General features: G+C 37.2%; 1 protein-coding gene and 1 long non-coding RNA gene across 3 annotated transcripts in view; one reads left to right on the forward strand and one right to left on the reverse strand.

The window, feature by feature from the left end:
• LOC126621789 (uncharacterized) overlaps positions 1 to 8,815 on the forward strand; it is a 94,560-nt gene extending 85,745 nt beyond the window's left edge. The window contains exons 6-8 of the mRNA XM_050290374.1: positions 3,849 to 4,068; positions 4,239 to 4,335; positions 8,706 to 8,815. Coding sequence (XP_050146331.1) covers positions 3,849 to 4,068; positions 4,239 to 4,335; positions 8,706 to 8,800 — 412 coding nt within the window. The 3' untranslated portion in view covers positions 8,801 to 8,815. The remainder of the gene's footprint in view (positions 1 to 3,848; positions 4,069 to 4,238; positions 4,336 to 8,705) is intronic.
• LOC126621790 (uncharacterized) overlaps positions 1 to 19,857 on the reverse strand; it is a 91,263-nt gene that overhangs the window by 68,814 nt on the left and 2,592 nt on the right. The gene's annotated exons all lie outside the window — the stretch shown is intronic.

The raw sequence follows: 19,857 nt of genomic DNA on the forward strand, positions 1-19,857 counted from the left end.
AGCATTACTGCTTCCATATGATCCTCACTAGGAGCATGCATAAATTGACTCACCACACTTACTGCATAAGCAATATCTGGCCTTGTAAGCGACAAATAAATCAATCGCCCTACCAATCTTTGATACCTTTCCCTATTCACTAGGACTTGATCCTGATAAATTGCTAGATGATGATTCTGCACCATAGGTGTATCCACTAGTTTACACCATAACGTACCAGTTTTAGACGAGAGATCCAATACATACTTTCTCTAGGATAAGTATATTCATTCTTGAGACCTAGCCACTTCAATTCCTAAGAAGTATTTAAGTCTTCCAAGATCTTTCATCCAAACTCAGAAGACAAATGCCCTTATAGACGTTCGATTTCCATTGTATCATCACCTGTGACAATCATATCATATACATATATGATAAGCAGAGTTACCTCGCCATTTTTGCGTTTAATGAACAACGTATGGTCTGCGTTTCCCTGTCGATACCCATACTTCTTCATTGCCTAGGTGAATCGCCCAAACCACGCTCTGGGTGACTGTTTAAGGCCATACAGTGCCTTCCGAAGTCTACACACTTTCCCACTCGAGTTCGCAGCGCCATAACCTGGTGGAATATCCATGTACACCTCTTCCTCTAAATCACCATGTAGAAAAGCATTTTTAACATCAAACTATCTCAGAGGCCATTCATGGTTTGAAGCAAGAGATAATAAAACTCTAATGGTATTCATCTTTGCAATAGGAGCAAAAATTTCCTGATAATTAACCCCAAAGGTTTGGGTAAAACCTTTGGCCACTAGCCTCGCCTTGTATCTATCAATTGTTCCATCTATCTTATGTTTAATAATGAACACCCATTTGCACCCTTACTGATTTCTTTCCTTTAGGAAGTAGGACCACACTCCATGTATTATTCTTTTGTAATGCTTCCATTTCAACTTGCATTGCTTCTGTCCATTTCGAATCTTTCAAATCTTCTTCCACTCTAGTGGGTATTTTGATGGTTTCCATTTGCTGAACAAATGAACAGTATTTCGGTGAAAGTCAATGAGTGGGGACACAGTTTGAAATGGAATACCCACTTTTCCTTCTAGAGAATACTTGTCAGGTGGCTTTCCTCGATTTTGTCGAGGAGGCAACATATAAGATGGTTTAATAATTTCTGAGTGAGTACTTACCTCAAGAATATCCGTTGGAGTATGAGAGAGTTTTTTATTATCTTCTAACTCACTGGAACTATTACTCGAAGCAATTATTACCCTTAAATGCCCACTCAGACCAACACCACAATTTCTATTTGGCCCACTTGGGTTGGCAACTGTAGATAGGCAGACAGCAACATCATCGTCATAATTTGGGCTGCAGACAACCGCGTCAGCATGCGACCTATCATTATTCTCGCTGGGTACAACATGTGGCCCACTTGGGCAAGCATCACCCAGTCCTAGCCCACGCCCTCTGCCATGGTCAGCACACTCATTAAGGCAATCACAATTTGCTTCATCTTGGCCAGTTTGGTCAGTAGCATCTAGGCCGATTTGGTCTAAAGGCCCGTTTGGGCTATTTACAGAAATAGTAGGCATAATATCGAATCAACAATAATCTTCACCTGAGGTTGTCTCCCCTTGAGGAGTATGGCTGGGAGGAAAAAATATTTCATCTTTAGAAAAGGTAACATCCATGGTGACGTACATATGTCGAGTGGATGGATGATAACATCTATAGCCTTTTTGTTGAGGATTAAAGCCAAGGAACACACATCGCACCGCACATAGATCAAGCTTGCTTCTTTGATTTTTGTGAAGATGAACATATGCCACACAACCAAAAACCCGGGGTTCGAGATGAAGAGTGGAAGGGAGCAAAACATGATCAGCAAGCATGACTAAGGGGGTTCTAAAAGAGAGAATGCGCGATGGCATTCGGTTCATGATATAAATAGCATAAGTGATTGCATCAGCCCAATATGTCTTGGGTGCACAGCTACCAATAAAAAGGGCATGGTAATCTCAAGGATGTGCTGATTTTTTCGTTTGGCAACTCGATTTTGTTGTGGGGGTCTGAGGACACGTAGTTTCATAAAGAATGCTCTTTTCCGTAAAAAACTAAGAAATATCCTGATTAAGATACTCACCACCGTTGTTTAATCGAAGCAGTTTAACACATAGTGAATACTGAGTATAGACCATGTGATAAAATGCTTTGAAAATGTCACCCATATCACTTTTATTTTTCATGAGGTACAACCAAGTCATCCTAGTGCAATCATCAACAAATGTTACAAACCAATGCACACCATGCTGAGTAGTAACCAGAGATGGCCCCCACATATCAGAATGAATTAACTCAAACATAATTGTTCTTTTATGCAAACTTGGAGGATAAGAAGCTCCATGATTTTTAGAAAATGTGCAAACATCACATTTTAACGAGGACTCTGGAATATTATTAAATAATGATGGAAGTAATTTTCGCAAATAACCAAAGGAGGCATGACCTAGCCGACTATGCCACAATTGAATAGACCTTAATTTTCCATTATCATGACCTTGAACTTGATGAACACAGCCTTGTGCTACATCATCAATATAATACAACCCTTTCCTCTTAGTACCATGCCCAATGATTTCTTGAGTTCGAATGTCCTGAAGTAAACAAAAAGATGAAAACATTTGCACAACACAGTTTAATTGCTCGGTGACCTGTCCCACATATAACAAATGGCTTGAGAGTGTGGGAACAAGTAAGCAGTTATATAATGAGAGAGTAGGAGTGAGTGCTATCGAGCCCGCTCCTGGAACTGGGGCAACACCTCCATTAGCATTGACAATACTATCCTCGGGTGGTAGTGTTGTAGAGTTAAATAAAGTACGATCATAAATCATATGATTAGTGGCTCCGGAGTCAATGATCCAACCTATATCAAGATCAACAGATGCAATTAAGGTTGTTCCCATGTTACCTAGATTGTTGGATTGCTCTTGGGAAGCAATCAAATTTGAAAGAGATAGTTATGGGCCAAGATTGGCTGGGTTCAGGTTTATTTTCTGATGCCGTTGGTGGGCTCAGCAGGCTAGCGCCCACTTTTCTGTTGAAGTCAGCGCCACTTGTTGGCTGCCTAACTGGATTTTGGGCCCTAGGCACGGCAAGCCCAGCTTGCTGGAGATCAATATGCTGGAAGCTAGCGCTGCAGGCCCCGCTGGAAGCTAGCGCCACAAGCCCAGGTCCCGAGACTCCTACAGCCTTGAATTCGAATGGCAAAGCCAGATTGGAGGATTTGTTTAACGTAGGAACCGAACCTACAGTGGAGAGCACGACTTATTGTTCAGCCATTGGAGCTGCAAGAACAATGAAAAAATTTCTCTCTGATTTGGTTTAAGGGTTTAGGGCGAGTCTCTTGTTTCGAGACCACTTGTGATCGGTATTTTTGGTGTAGAAGAAAAGCAAGGTCGAAACCCGCTCTGATGCTAAAATAAAACTAATTTTAAGATTTCAATATATTTCTCTATATTCTTCTTTCATAAGAGGCAACACATATCTATACATACTCAATCCTTGTACTACAAGGAATATTAAAAACATAAAAAGAGAGCTATACCCAAACTAGAAACACAATTACATTCCTATTGTATTATTGTTGACTCACGCCAACAAGTTTGATATACTTGACCTGTTAGACTTTTCAAAGAGCATATTTAAACAATCTTGCAACATAGGTTTGGGAAACAACACATCTTCATATCATTGAGTTACAAATTTCCAGAAACTTTCTCATACTGTATTCGTTCAAGATGTTTTCAATTATAAGTGAAGTTTTAGTAATTTGGTTTTTCTATAAATTTGTCCTTGTAGGTTTCTTGCAACTGAAGAAAGTCATGCTCATCCTGCATACAAGAGAAAGGTGGCTGAATATGACGCAACTGAGTACGCTGATGTATTCGGCTGTGCAAGGTGGCCCGATGCACCACATCTTGTTCTGCATACACCTTTCTTCAATGATTGTAAATATATTCCTGCTGATCAAAATGAAGTGGGTCAACCTGTCATCGGCCGCGCAATAATACATGATAGGGTGAGGATGAAGTTTTTCTGATACTTGACAAGCAACGCTTACCACTAGAACCAAGAGTATGCCATTTCCGGTTTCTGCATTTTTTTCATGCATTGCATATAACTAAGTGGAATGTCTTTGTTTGACTTGGAGTCCGATGGATAGCAATCTTGACTTATATTCTCTAACAGAAAATAGAAATTCGCGGTCTTGCCGGTACTGTTCCAAATGCGACAACAACGTGTGACATTGAAAGCGTGGTGGTGTATGCCGGCCAAAGTGTAGGACTCACACTACTACAATATTAGCTTTAGGTGGCGGATGATGGTGACGGATTTAGAAAAATACTGTTGGATAAATTGTATCCGACACATTATTTAATTAGTGGAGGATATTAGAAAAATCATGTCGGTTATATCCGACATAAATTCCTGGCGGATAATTACTGACGGAAAATTTAAAACTCCTGTCGGTTATAACCGACAGTATTTTTGAATTTTAAAAAAAATATATTTTGACATATTCTTGCGGTTTCTAAGTTACTAGTGGCGGTTTTTAGGATAATGGTGGTGGTTATAACCGATAGAAATTTATTATTTTATTATTTTAGTATTCTGGCGGTTATTATTTTAGTATTGTGTTGGTTATAACTGATAAAAATTCACTTTACACCAAACGCTTTTCAATTTGTTGTTCTTTCAGATTTCGTTTTCTTCCTCATCTTCATTTTACTTGTTTTCTCTTCATCTTCAATCTTTCTCTTCTTCTCCCCTCATTTTGTAAGTTTTTCAATTCTTTTGCTTCATATTTTAAAATGTTATATTGATTAAAAATAAATAGACAAATGGTTTAAATATTTTTTTTTCACTCACAGACCCGTTACCTAATCTCTAAATGTTTTTGTGATTTTTTACACATACTATCTCGGAGTATATACAAACATATTTGACGGTGCGTTGAAACTAGTTTCGTAGAATGCATATCCTATCAAATTGATAGATTTAACAAACACTTAAGAGTTAATGTTATACTTCCATTAAGTATAAAAAATCCACTAGTTTTAATATTTTAAATTGAAGATCAAATTCATTCAATGCATTCTTATAGGGTCGAGGAGTGTAGCTGTAAAAAATCAACAAAATCAGAGCTAAAATAACCGTTAAATTGTGATTTTTCGTTTATAACCGTCGAAAACTTTTGTTCTGTTTCCTAATCTCTGAATGTTTGTTTTTTGTGATTTTTTAGGTATGCGATCTCGGAGTGTGTACAAACAAGTTTGATGGTTAGATCATTGAAAAAAGTTAATGTTATACTTCCATTAAGTATAAAATAAGATTTAGTGTAAATATTATAAATTGATGATCAAATTTATTCATTGCATTCTTATAGGGTCAAGGAGTGTAGCTGTAAAAAATAATTAAAATCAGAGCTAAAATAACCATTAAATTGTGATTTTTCGTTTATAACCGTCAAAAACTTTTGTTATGTTACCTAATCTCTGAATGTTTGTTTTTTGTGATTTTTTACATATGTGATCTCAGACTGTGTACAAATAAGTTTGACGGTTGGATTATTGAAAATAGTTTCATAGGATGCATATCGCGTCAAAACGGTAGATTAAACAAACACTTAGAGTTAATATTATACTTCCATTAAGTATAAAATAAGATTTTGTGGTATCCACTAGTGTAAATATTTTAAATTGAAGATCAAATTCATTCAATGCATTCTTATAGGGTCGAGGAGTGTAGCTGTAAAAAATCATCAAAATTGGAGCTAAAATAATCGTTAAATTGTGATTTTTCGTTTATAACCGTCGAAAACTTTTGTTATGTTACCTAATATCTGAATGTTTGTTTTCTGTGATTTTTTACGTATGCGATCTCAGAGTGTGTACAAATAAGTTTAACGGTTGGATCATTGAAAAAGGTTTTGTAGGATGCATATCGCGTCAAAACGGTAAATTAAACAAACACTTAGAGTTAATATTATACTTCCATTAAGTATAAAATAAGATTTGTGGTATCCACTAGTGTAAATATTTTAAATTGAAGATCAAATTTGTTCAATGCGAATTTATAGGGTCGAGTAGTGTTGCTGTAAAAAATCATCAAATCAGAGCTAACATAACCGTTAAATTGTGATTTTTTGTTCATAACCGTCGAAAACTTTTGTTTTGTTACCTAATCTCTGAATGTTTTTTTTTTTTGCGATTTTTTACGTAAGCGATCTTGTAGTATCTACAAACAAATTTGACGGTTAGATCATGGAAACTAGTTTCATAGAATGCATATCTCCGTTAAATTTGCCTAAATTTTGAAGTCGGAAAAGTAATTTGTGCTAAATTTTTATTTATGTTTTTCAAGTATTGATCAGACAATATTTAGTTTGTGTGATGACATTTACATTGTATAATTCTCTTTTTGTTTCTTTATCGCATATTTTACATGGGTTATTATCTATTAAACCAAAAGTGTAAAAATTATCTATTAAACCAAACAATTATTTATGTAATTTTTAAAAACGTATTATATTTAAATACATATTATTTATTTATTTATTAAACCAAACAATTATTATTTTATTTTTTTTAATCGTAACAAAATTTTGGGGGGGAATTTAAAATTTTTGGGGGGAATTTAAAAATTTCGGAGGGAATTTCGGAGGGATTTTTGCCGCCATTTTGTTCTTGTCGGTTATAACCGACAGTAATGAACTTTTATGTCCATTTTTATTTTAATTTTTTTTTCTGTCGCTTTTAACCGAATGACAATATTCCAAAATAAAACCCCTCCATCTCTTTCCTTGCGCCGCTGCTTCTCCCTTCCCCCTTTTCTCTTCTCCTCATTTCCTTCTCCTTCTCGCTTGTTGATGGTAGTTTATAAGCACGCACAATGTAATGACATCTCGAAATCGAAAATAATTTCAGAGAAAGGGGGGAGATTTGTGATTAGAGGCTTTAGGAAATGGAGTTCTGCCCAGGCTGTGGTAACATGCTGCAGTATGAACTGCTGAATATGCACGATGCGAGATTCTTCTGTCCAACTTGTCCCTATGTAGCATACGTTGATAGGAAGGTACAGCTGAAGATATACATCTTTTTTTGGTGATCTGAATTATATCCTAAGTTCTCTTTCTTGCCTTTTGAAGGGTATGCGTAATGTGATAGCTGGTTTTCGTATTGCGCTTGCTGGTGAAGACTAAAAGAAGGCAGCATCTAGTTAAAAAAGAGATACAGCCCATCTTGACCCTGGACGACTACAAGAATGCGCCCAAAACTGAAGGTTTGTTTCATTTTTCCCGCCCAAGGGGTTTCATGTTTTTCTCTTTCTTTTGGTTCTAGTAATTATCAAAGTAGGAATATTTGTTACAAGTAGTGAGAAACATACTATGTTCGTTTTGTTTCTTGATTCACAATTGAGTACTATTAATGAGGTTGTAGTACTGCAGTGTAATCGTAGTGTGTCATTCTTTTTCTAGCGTTTTACTTTGTTCTTCTGTGGTCTATAAATCCTGCCATTTGTTTACGTTTCTTGGTGCCTCTCTGGAATTCACTGCGTGGTCTCAAAGCTATGTCAACCTTGTGACATGATGCCATTGGTTGAATGGGGTTTGGTATTTTTGCTAGAATTTTTAGAATATTTGCGTATATATCAGACACCGAATAGGATTTCTGTAAACTTATTGGTTAGGCTACCTAATTTTCCTTTGTTGTTTTTCTTGTTCACGTTGTCCTGTTATTTTAGAAAACTTATGCTTCTTTTGTATGTGCCTAAACCCATTGTTGTGTGATCATGTCTTTATGGCCTTCTCTGCATCTTTGTGTGAGTGAATTTTTCTTTTGTGCATCAGCTGGAAACTGCTTCGACTATACTGCAGTTGCACAACAATCTTACATTCCGTTGAGCTCTATTTTGTTGAATATGCTTTTGTAACTTGTGCTATATATTTTGTTGTATATGACTGAAAAATAATAGTTGTGGGTTGCTAAAGAACCGTCTGCACCAGTAGCAGCTCCACACCTCAGCCTGCTGTTGAACAATCCAACTCTGCTCAGTCATTTGTGCCCGAGTTTGGGGCAGAAGCAACAGAGGAAGGTTATGCACTGGAGGAAGAAGGTAGCTTTTGAGCCATATTTTACGCTTTCTGATATTTGTCCATGTAAGAAATTTACCTCCTACGGTTTCTACAGATGAGATCGAGGATGAACTGCAAAATCTGGTTCAAGCTTGTTGGGTCATTCCGAGCAGAAGAAGAATGACGAGAAGAAGGGATAATGCTGTTATATTTTTTTTTTATTTTTTATCTATTTTCTGTCGGTTTTATCCGACAGAAAATTGTCTTATTTATTATTAATATATTTACTGTCGGTTATAACCGACATAAGTTCTGTTTATACGTTCTGTCGGTTTTTTCCGACAGAAAAAGCTATTATTTATTTATTATTAATTTATTATCTGTCGGTTACATCCGACACAATTTCTGTCTGTTTTAGAGTATTTTCTGTCGGAAAATTCATTTCCTGACGCAAGCAATTCTGTCACTTATTATATCCGCCACTGCATCCATTTTTTGTCGGATTTTGCTTAAAATCCGACAATAATATACATTTTTTGTCGATTTTTGAACCGCCTGTTATAGATAATTTTGTAGTAGTGTCATCAAGGAAATTTTACCTGCAGGGGAGGTGGTAAAGAGGTTAGTTGAAGGGGCTCAGCTTCTGATAAAAAACAAGTTCAGTGATATACTATAATCTACAGATGCCTTAATTTCACACTGAAAATTTTGGAGAATTGGGCTACAATGGTGAACAAAGTTGAACTAGTATTATTTTGAAGAAAATAAAACCTCGTCCCCGTCAGTCATGTTTATTGTTCAACTATAGTATTTGTCGAGAAATAGGGTACGTGATGAACTGTTTGTTATATTGCATAATTAATCACAAGGGTACGTTTTGAATGATTCAGACTACAAGATCCATTTTAGTTGATTGTTTCTTAAAACTATTAGAAGGGGAATTCAAAGTTCGGCACAGAGAGGAGAGCATATTGTTCTAACATCGTTCATTTCTATTCTACACGCGCACGCAATTAAGCACTTTGTCAAAGAATGTCGCCACTTCAATTGTTACTTACATTGTTAAACACAAACACTAGAAAAATAATGTCTTTTTTTTTTTTTTGGCACACTGGCATTTTTAAGGTTGAATTCCATTGATGTGCTGGAAGTGAGTTCTGAAGATCATTAGAGGAACTTTTCAACCCAAATTTCATTCAGTGCTGAGAGTTGTACCAAATATCTATTTGGTATCGATTTGCAGTTTATATTATGTCAAGTGTGTGTCAGTGTCTGGGCTTTTATGAAGCAGCAAGCAGAATTCAAGTCTGCGATTGAGCAGCAGCCAACAAGTGCGTGCAATTGGCATTGCTGATGAAGCTTATGCAATAAGAGAGAGATTATTAGCTTGCAATGTTGCTGGGTTTGATAAGATTGTTTGGGTCATATATAAAAATAAGGCCTGCTATGGGCCAATATATTTTTATTTCCTTAAAAAGTCATGCGATGCCGACCCCTTAACTCCAAATCCTAACTTGTGTTTCGGGAGGGTTGCTTTCCATCACACCTCAACTAACCGAGGGCTCAGACTCAGCTCTCTCTGAAGCGCGTCTGCCACACGGACTACCAAATTTGAGAATATCTCGTCTCCTTAGATAATGATGAACGTGTCACCAAACATGTTGTCGTTATCTCAGGGGCATGTGAGCACCGTGTATTTTAGAAGAAGGCCACCAACCATAACTTGTAGTTATTGTCAACGCCAAAAAAACTGATCTACCCTTGCTACAGCTCAAGGTGTGCTAGACAAGGAGTCGATGATGACCTACGACAAGAAGTAGAGAGAGAGAGAGAGAGAGAGAGAGAGTGGTGGAAGAGAAGTTATGCGTCTGCAATTGTAGAGATGGGTGACGGAGACAATGGTTTAGCAGCTTTAGCTAGCATTAGTTAGGTGTTTTTAGCAGTTAGACAATTCTATAAAAACTAGGAATACAAGGCTTTCATTAATGTGGAAAAACAGCCCAACAAAATTTATGGGCTTAGAAAATGATGCAAAAGCAACCCAAAGAGTCTAAAATTTTACATATAATAATTATATTATGCAATATATAACAGATGTGAAAATAAAAATAAACCCTAGACCCCTAAGCACTAGACTCCTCCCCACCGCCCAACTATCGCTTACCGTTTTTTGTAACCTTGTTTTATCTAATAAAATTCTTCCATCGTTCACAAACAAAAGAATAAAATTCTTCAAGCAAGCAAAGTTCCAAGAAAAATAAAGTTAGAGTAAAGCGAAGAAAGCAATTTATTAAAATTCTAGCAAATTGATAAACTTGCACGAAGATTGGCAAAACCTAATACAAGCTAAACAAAGCCTACCCATTTAGCAGCTTGGATGACTTTGTGCTCTCCAACAACAACTGTTTGCTCATCCGACACTTCATCTTTACCAGCATTGATCTTGACTTCATCCTCAACTAATCCATCTACAGCAATTGAGAAATTAAACTCAAGCAGTTCACTCCTTCTTGGCAAGCAGCACAATGTGGCATTCGCAGAAGGAGTAGGCTTTGACACCTCTTTAACAGCCGAATCCACTTTTCCAAGTGACAGACTTTCCTCCCCACTTCTCGCAGTGGGGAGCTTTTCAGAAGGCAATCTAGACTTAGCCACAACTAGATACTTCACTCTAACTCCGGATGTCACAGCCCGTCCCGAAGGTACATTTGACGGGAACGTGAAATGACTGAATTGCCCTTAACGGGCATTAAGGTACGTGTGTGTGAGACGTTGTTGGTTCAAATATTAGGCAAGATTAAAATAAAATGCATATGTGAGTTGGATTATTAAATTGATTTTGTTATGTTGGTTAGGGATTAGACAAATGGATGGTGTAGATTGATTTTGGGACATTAAAACCCTCCATCTTTCTCTCTCCATCCCGTGGTCTCTCTCTCTCCTCCATCTCGACTAACCCTCTCTCTCACACACCCATACGTACGGAGACACCCAAAAACCTTCCAAACTCGACGGATCGAGGCAACCAAGGTATGCATCTTCATCCTTTTGACATTCTGAGTTGAATGGTACTAGTTTTAGGAAGTGAAACCTTCGGAATCACGTGAAACCCGAACCTTCATTTTTGGTCACTGTTCATGCAAACGTAAAATGTTGATTTTCAGGGAATTCTAAGCTTGTAGTGAGCTTAGTGAGGTCTCAAGGAGGCTCGGAGTACTTCGTTTGAAGGATTTGGACGTCGGGATCACGTGGTTCAACTTTGGCCGAATTTCTTGGAATTTTTCCGGTGAGATTTCTTGATTTTTAGAGCCTTAAACTAGTCTATCGTGATTCTTCATGTTTGGGGCTTCAATTTGGTATAAAATACGAAGAAAATGGGTGAAAAACGAAGGAGAACGAAGAGTTACAAAATTTGCCGGAAACCGGCCGCCGGAAAAATCAGTCCGGTGACTCCGGCTGAGTGGGATATTGAGCTATAGAATTAATCGTATAGGACCAACTGCAGGGTCTCCGATTGATTCCTTATTTCACCTGATTTATATTTTGATTCATGGCATGGCATATTTTTTTCTTGAAAAATGTTAAAGACTTGGGATTTGAGTTTTGAGATTACATATGGTTTTATATATACTATTTTCTGGGAAAGTATACAGGTTTTACGGTGAGGGGTTAGAAATGTTTTAAATGAAATGTTTTGAGAAATATTTGGTTTTACTGACCCACTCATCTTTGTTTTGTGCCCCTCCAGGTTCTAGTTAGCGGTTGGTGACTCTCGAGGTCTTTTTCCGGCATTCTGACAGACTCTTGACATGTAGGACTCACCTGAGGGTGATGTACTTTTATTTTAGTCCTACTTGATTGCACTTAAACCTATGCTCTGAATTTATGTGTTTACTTTATAACTCGTCCTGTTATTCTAGTAGGTTATTCTACTAGAGTTTGGTTTGAATTCCTTCTTATGTTTGTTATTGTTTCGCTTCCGTGTCGCACTTATGGTTACGTCACGCTCACGTGACGGCTAGCATGCCTGAGACCACTCTCACCGTTGTCCTGTGACAACACTACCCAAGAAGAAAAAGAAGAAAAAAGTCAACTTTTTCTTATCTTGGTGTGGCACGAAAAAAAAATAATGATGACGATCAACTCTTTACAACGGCAAGCAAAAAAGAAAACTATGGGAGGGGTTTACAATATCCTCTAGCATTTTCTCTCTTTCTAGTAGGGATAAAATTGTTCTCTGAGTTTACTTAGCCCTCCGCTTAAGGCAGGCTTAAATAAGTCCTAGTTGCAATTGACTTCCCTTTCACAATGAAGACCCTATTTTTGTCACGCCCCGACCCATGAATAAAGACTATTCACGAGTTAGGGTGTGAGTCATATCTTAGCTATAGAAGTAAATTCTACAACCAAGATATGGTGGAAAAAAAAAATTAAATTATAACGATTACACCATACATCAACAAAATCTTACACAAAATTTATTGAATACGCAGCGGAACAACTATAGTGCACAAATTAATTCACAACAAAAACTACCAACAAAATACTAATTAAATTGTAACAATTATTTCAAATGCATGAAATATAAGCAAATGAGATGGATGAATGTACTCACTCCCTTCTAATCCTGCTAACACATACCTAAGGCACCTAAGCCTGCACGTCTCATACCATACTTATACCATTTGGCTCCAAATGCCTTAGAATATGAGTGAACTCCGTTCATCCCTTAAATCCAATTTTTGTAATTAAATTCTTAATTTCCACTTTAAGCAGTTCCCCCTACGCCCAATTGTATATTCAAGCCCTTCCCTTGACGCCTGACATATACAAGATTTCATTATTTTATAACCAACCGGTTGCATACTCAAGCCCTTTCCCCGATGCCTGACGTATACAAGGTTCATTATTTTATATTCAAGGCAAACTTTAGCCCTTGAATATCCTCACATCTTAAACACAACTTAACTCTTTTCGATTGGAGGTACAAAAAATTGGGTTTTGGTAATCATAACATGGCTGTCCAGTTTTCTATGGGATTAGAGACTGTGTTGGTATTCAAACATATTGGATGATCATACTGTTGGATTTTCCTGAAATTTGGATATATCATGATAGAGAGACAGACAAACAACTCTCATGAAGAAAGTACTATGATATAATCTATGGATGGTGGTGTTTTGGTCTGTTAAATAGGCGGGACAAATTTCTAGTTTTTGGATATCTTTCTTTTGATAGATGAAAATGACGGTGAGTTTGGGGGAGAGATTTGTTGGGTAAGGTCTCATGTATTTTTCTGGGATTTGTCTCATACTTTTTGTACATCATTCTCAAGGGAAATAAATGGAGATTTTTGATGGTTTGGTGGAAGTGCTTCTCATGGCAATGATCTCCAAATGTAAATGCATAAACAACACAAGAATTAAGTGGTTCGCCAAATTGACTACATCCACTGGGGTTTGCTTTCATTGTATTTCACTATATATAAGAAACTTACAAATACAATGAAAGATGGCTTAAAACCTTAACAGTATGTAAAAGAAAGATAAAGAGGAAATATGAAAGGGAGGATGGCTTTTTGTTGGAGTTGTTCTTTTTCTTTTTCTTCTTCTTCCTCTCTCCTCTCCATGTCCTATGTTGGTTCTTGCTCCTTCCTTTATAAAGATTGCATGACATCTTCGTCTCCAAAAACCTCCACAAGTGTGCCAATAGAAAGAAACCAAGTGTTGTGGCAATCATTAGACATAACATGTGTTCCAATAACAAGGCAACAAGTCCTAATCATTAAGAATGAAATGTGGTCCAATGGAAAAACAACAAGTGTGAAGTTAATGAATATCATGCAAGATGTTCCTTGCATCAAAGGCCACGTGAAATGTTCTAACCAGAATAAGTTGTCATCTTCCTCTATTTAGAGTGGTGAATATCATCCTAATGATTAAGATTCCCATAGATTGATGAGTAAGCACTTCTAATACCTCAAAGTGTTGCCACCTACATGCAAACAGACTAACATACACATGCAATAAACTCCACCTCTTCACCCTAATTATTAGCTGCTATTAATTACCAATTTCCACCTCATTCTTTGGAGAAAAAATCAAGCTAACCCTACTAGAAAATTCCCACCTCTCGAAGCTTAACTCTCCAACCCTTTTACACTTCACTAATTAAAGATCAAAAAGGCTAGCAAGGGTAACTTAGTTGCTATTGGCACAAAAAGGGTAAGTATAAACCCTAACAAATCAAAATAATGCATATATACATATAAGATACACAGTTACTCGACAAAGTTACAAAATTATGATGAGGATGCCAAAAAAAAAAAGGAACCTCTCTAGTTGGAGACATTTGAGTATAAAAGTATTAGTTAGGCACAAAAATATATTTTTTTAGTGAAAGAATCCCTACTAACTTACATGCCAAAAATATAAGTTTTTTTTGTACTCATAGTATATATAAAGAAACTCAATAAAATCATTGCATAAAAATAATTACTTATACACACACATATATATAACCATTTTTTTTAAATACGAGGTATTACAATTTCCAAAACAATGTGGAAGATCTACATCAAATGGGGAAATAACTCTCTACACACCTAAGCAACTTGGGATTTCTAAACCTATTACCCTTTTCTACTTGCAGCCCAAAAGGTGTAGGGGCATTTATGGATCTAAAAATAATCCCAAAAATCCTAGAGATGACACATGACTTTATCTCAAGAAAGATAGATTTCCCTCATTGAACGGGCATGGCTCTCAAATACTCCCACGCGTAGCTCAGAATCCCTGAAGGTCCAAGCAGCTAACTACAATTGCTCAAAGCTCCCCTGCTCTTGGCATGGAAAAGTCAAATGTATTAAAGATATACTAATTACTAAATCTCATCTTTAATACATTCCTAATTGAAGATTAACTCAATTAAGTAAGGAGTCCCTATTACAATCAATCAAGAATACTTCCACCATTATCCCAAGATATTATCTCTTAATTAATATCTTGATAATATTATTTCCTCATTCATCCAACAGATGACACACTTTGACCATTAGGATTTTGTCATGTGTAGGGCAAAACCCTAACACCATAGTTGGCCACCTCCTCCTATAAATACCTCCATCTCCACCAAATTTTGGTAAGCTTTTCGCTACGCATACAAGGCCTAAGCACTCACTCATTTTAGAGATATTGACTTGGGCATCAAAGATCCATTGGCCAAACTTCCCCCTCTCACCCCAACCTCATGGGCGCTTGAGGCTTTGGTCTTTGATCAAAGGTGTTACTTGTTTTGTAAAAGCAAATTCAGCAAGACTGAAGATGACAAATTTTTGCAACCATAACATCGCTTAAAAGACTTTTTTTTTTTGGGTTGAATAGTGCGTTTTTTCTAATTATTACCGCCCCGTAATAATAATTAGGCAATATGTCTTTCGGCAAAATATATAATTTTAGGTCTTCATATTCACATTTGGCTTTTTGGTAGATTTTATGATATCCTACAAACTATATTATGATGCTAGAAGTTCTTTGATAATTATTTCAACTTTTCAATTTTAGTTTTGAGAATGAAACTTATTTTGTAACTATTTCAGTTTTCAAAAAAATAAAGCTAAAAACTCAAAGATAAAATTTAAAAATGCAAGAAAGTAGTTTTCACTATTTGGTTAAGTTTTCAGTTTTTTGAAGGGTGAATGTTTGCTCACCATCCTACTTATTAGTTATTACCATTTGATGAGTTTAAATTTTAACATTTGTATATATTGACTACATAGATCTCGAAATTTAAACTCACTTGAGGATGGTAAGCAAAAAATATTTCCCTTTCTCAAAGATAAAAATTGAATGTAGTTACCTAACAAGTTTTCAATTTAAAAAAAAATAAAGGTGAAAAAATGAAAATGAAAGTATTATCAAACATGAAAGCCTCTTATTAAAACAAGAGTAATGTTATAGTGATCACATATTTAAATCATATTTTATGAGAGAAATCCTAAGGGAATTCTCTCAAAAGGAAGACTCTCTACGAGTTTTCTGTCATCTCATATTTTGTGCACAATGTTGGCACATGAATTAACATTAAACTGTAAAGTGATTGAGAGTCTCACTTTTGAGAGAGTACCCTCAATATTTTTCATTTTATAAACTATATGATGCAATTGTTGATGATTAAATTATTATATGTATTAGTTAATGTGCTTATTTATTATTACTGACATATCATACGATTTACAAATATAATCTAAAAAAAAAAATTTGACAAGAAATTTAAAAAGTTGATCTAGCTAATATTCCTCGAACATTTTTGGGGGTAAAATGGGATAGTGGACAAACTTTTTTTTTTTTTTTTTTTTTTTATGGGGATAGTAACATTGATGGGTGGTTATAGAGTTTTACTTTACCTTTACCTCAACGAAACCTCTCCACAGTCCCACACCATTTCCTCACTGTCATAGTCTCACAGACACTTTGCCAAGCAGCCACCACAAATGGCAACAACAACCACCGTCTGACCGCCACAATCGCCAAAACAAGCAAACATTCCCTTAGACTCCTTAACCCACATAGACATCAGCATACTCACCTCAAGAACCTCATTTCCCAGGACCCCAAATTCGGCCAAATCGACTTTGAGCCCTCCCAGACGACGTCGTTTTTCAGGGTGCTCTGTTAAGGAAGGAATCACAGAATTGATTAAGTAAATATTGTACATTGTTAATTAGTAATTTACTTGTTTTGTATTTTGACTGCCTTGTTTATAGGCTTTAGTATAGGATCCAAATTAGTGTGCGACTCTATATAATGTTGTAACCCTAGTTCTATCAATAATAAGAAGAAATTCAGCTATTATATTTCTTTAGATGGTACCAAAGAGTTGATCTGGGAAACACAGCAAAACACAAAAAGCCACCCAAGCCGACGCAACCATGGGTGACAAACCAGAAACACAAATAACTTCTTCAGGCATAGCCTCACATCTAAAGTGGGAAAATCCAAACCACCCACTATATCTTTGCCATTCGGACCAGCCTGGTGCAGTTCTCGTACCGCAGCCATTGGTGGAAGATAATTATGGTACATGGGTTTAGTCCATGATAATGGCCTTAACGGTCAAGAACAAACTTGGACTTGTTGATGACACAATCAAGAAACCAAGTGAGGACAAACACGAAGAGTTGCAACAATGGAATTGATGCAACAATTTGGTCAAGACATGGTTATTGGGATCGATGTCAAAGGAAATTTCAGGAAGTGTTATCAATTGTAAGGATACTCGACAAATGTGGCTTGACTTGCAAGAAAGATTTTCTCATGTGAATATCGTACAACTTTTCTATTTAGAGAATGAAATCCACGATTGTGTGCAAGGAACCATGACCGTGAGTTCTTATTTCACCAAACTGAAAAAGTCTTTGGAACGAACGGGATGTCCTATGCTCAATCCCAGCTTGTAGTTGTGAAACGAAGAAGGAGATTGCTTGTTACGTGGAGACTCAGAAAACCATGAAATTCCTCATGGGTTTAAATGACTCGTATGCCACTGTTCGTAGCAATACCCTTCCACTCGAGCCATTGCCCACGGTGAGCAAAGCTTATTCCTTGGTTCTTCGTCATGAGCGTCAACTGGAAGTCTCTAATGGGAAAGGCGCTGCCCAACCAGAGGCAGCAGTGTTTGCCGTGAAAACTATAAATCGGGAAGCTGAGTCTGAAGATCATGGGACTCGATGCGGGAAGTGCAACAAAACAAACCACACCACCAAAAATTCTCGGGCACATCTCAAGTGCACATTTTAGGGATGGAAGGGTCACACCTTTGATTTTTGTCGTAAACGAAAAGCGGCTGCTGAGGTTGAACAAGGTCGTCCTTCCAAAGGCAACCAAGTCATGACAAATGACAAAAGAGACTTGCTGCCAAACTTTCCTTTTCCCCAAGAGGATTGTAAGCAGATTCTACAATTGTTAAACAAGAGCAAATCCTCCTCATTCGTCAATCAAGTGGGTAATTCTTCAAACCATGAAGAGCTTTCAAGTAAAGCCTTCTCCTTTGTACGTAATGGACAGAAAACCGTTTGGATTTTGGATAGTGGAGCCACAGACCACATAGTATGTAGCCCTACCTTCCTTACATCCTCGAAACCTGTTGAAAACCATACTGTTGAGTTACCCAACGGATCCCTTGCTACGGTCACTCATGTCGGACAAGTTGTTTTCTCTCCTAATCTTGTTCTTGATAATGTTTTATGTGTACCATTCTTTAAGCTAAATTTGATATCCATTAGCAAATTAGCCTATGATTCCCTATACATTACCATTTTTCTAAAACAATTTTGTGTCATACAGGACCTACGCTCAGGGAAGATGATTGAGACGAGATTTGAATGGAAGGGACTCTATTATCTTGACCCACCAAAGAAAGGAACATGCAACACCGTTACTACCCTACCTTCTACATTTTGGCACCAACGCCTTGGGCACCCATCGCACAAAGTGTCCATGTTATTTCCCTTTTTGCACAATAAATCTTATGATTCAAATAAATGTTTCATTTGCCCTTTGGCCAAACAAACAAGATCATCTTTTTCATTAAGTTCTATCTCTACTCAGTCATGTTTTGAATTAATTCATGTTGATATTTGGGGTGGTTATCAAGTTGCGTCTATTTCCGGTGCCAAATACTTTCTCACCATTGTAGATGATTATACTCGATGCACATGGGTTTATTTGATGACACACAAGTCTGACACCCAAAATCTCCTTGTTCAGTTCATTCACATGGTAGAAAATCAATTCAACACTAAGGTCAAAATGGTTCGAAGTGACAATGGTCCCGAGTTCAAACTAAACACATTTTACACTCTTAAAGGCATCCTTCACCAAACTAGTTGCGTCAACACACCACAACAAAATGGTGTCCTTGAATGCAAGCATCGCCACTTGCTCAATGTTGCTTGATCCCTCCTAATTCAAGCCAACCTTCCTAAACGATTTTGGGGGGATGCCATCCTTACTTCGGCCTATCTCATCAATCGCACACCTACTCCTCTCCTTCAAGGGCAAACACCATATCAAAAATTGTTTCACAAAGAACCAACTTACACACACCTACTTGTTTTTGGCTGTTTGTGTTTTGCGTCCACCCATGCACAAAAACCTTCAAAATTTGACCCTCGTGCACGTCATTGTATCTTTCTTGGTTATCCTTATGCACAAAAAGGTTTTAAGTTGTTTGACATCACACTTCAAAAGGTTTTTGTGTCACGGGATGTCACATTCTTTGAGGACCATTTTCCTTACCACACCTTAAATATTTCCGTTGCACCTAGTTTCTTGCCCGACCTCCCTTCTCCACCGTCACAGTTTGATATGGATGTCCCACCTCCATCTTTGTCTTATGACACATCTCCTATCCTGACCCATTCACCTGATATGCCTACTGCACCGCCCACCGACTCCAACCTTGCTCCCATGCATCATTATAATTCCACTGATACCCCACTTTCCATCGACTCACCATCTACTACACTGCCACCGTCTTCTAACCTTTTGGACACCAGCATCATGTCACCAATACCACCTCTCAACCCCAACCCTATTTGCCCCGTGGCTGCTATACCACCTGCACCACGACGCGGCACACGCCCTACCAAAACCTCTACCTTTTTGCAGGACTTTCACGTTAAGACTTTTCTCCCATCCAGACCTGTTCCTTCATCTTCAACGAATGTGGTCA

The sequence above is a fragment of the Malus sylvestris genome, chromosome 5 (genome assembly GCF_916048215.2).
Source record: "Malus sylvestris chromosome 5, drMalSylv7.2, whole genome shotgun sequence".
NCBI classification, from domain to species: Eukaryota; Viridiplantae; Streptophyta; class Magnoliopsida; order Rosales; family Rosaceae; genus Malus; species Malus sylvestris.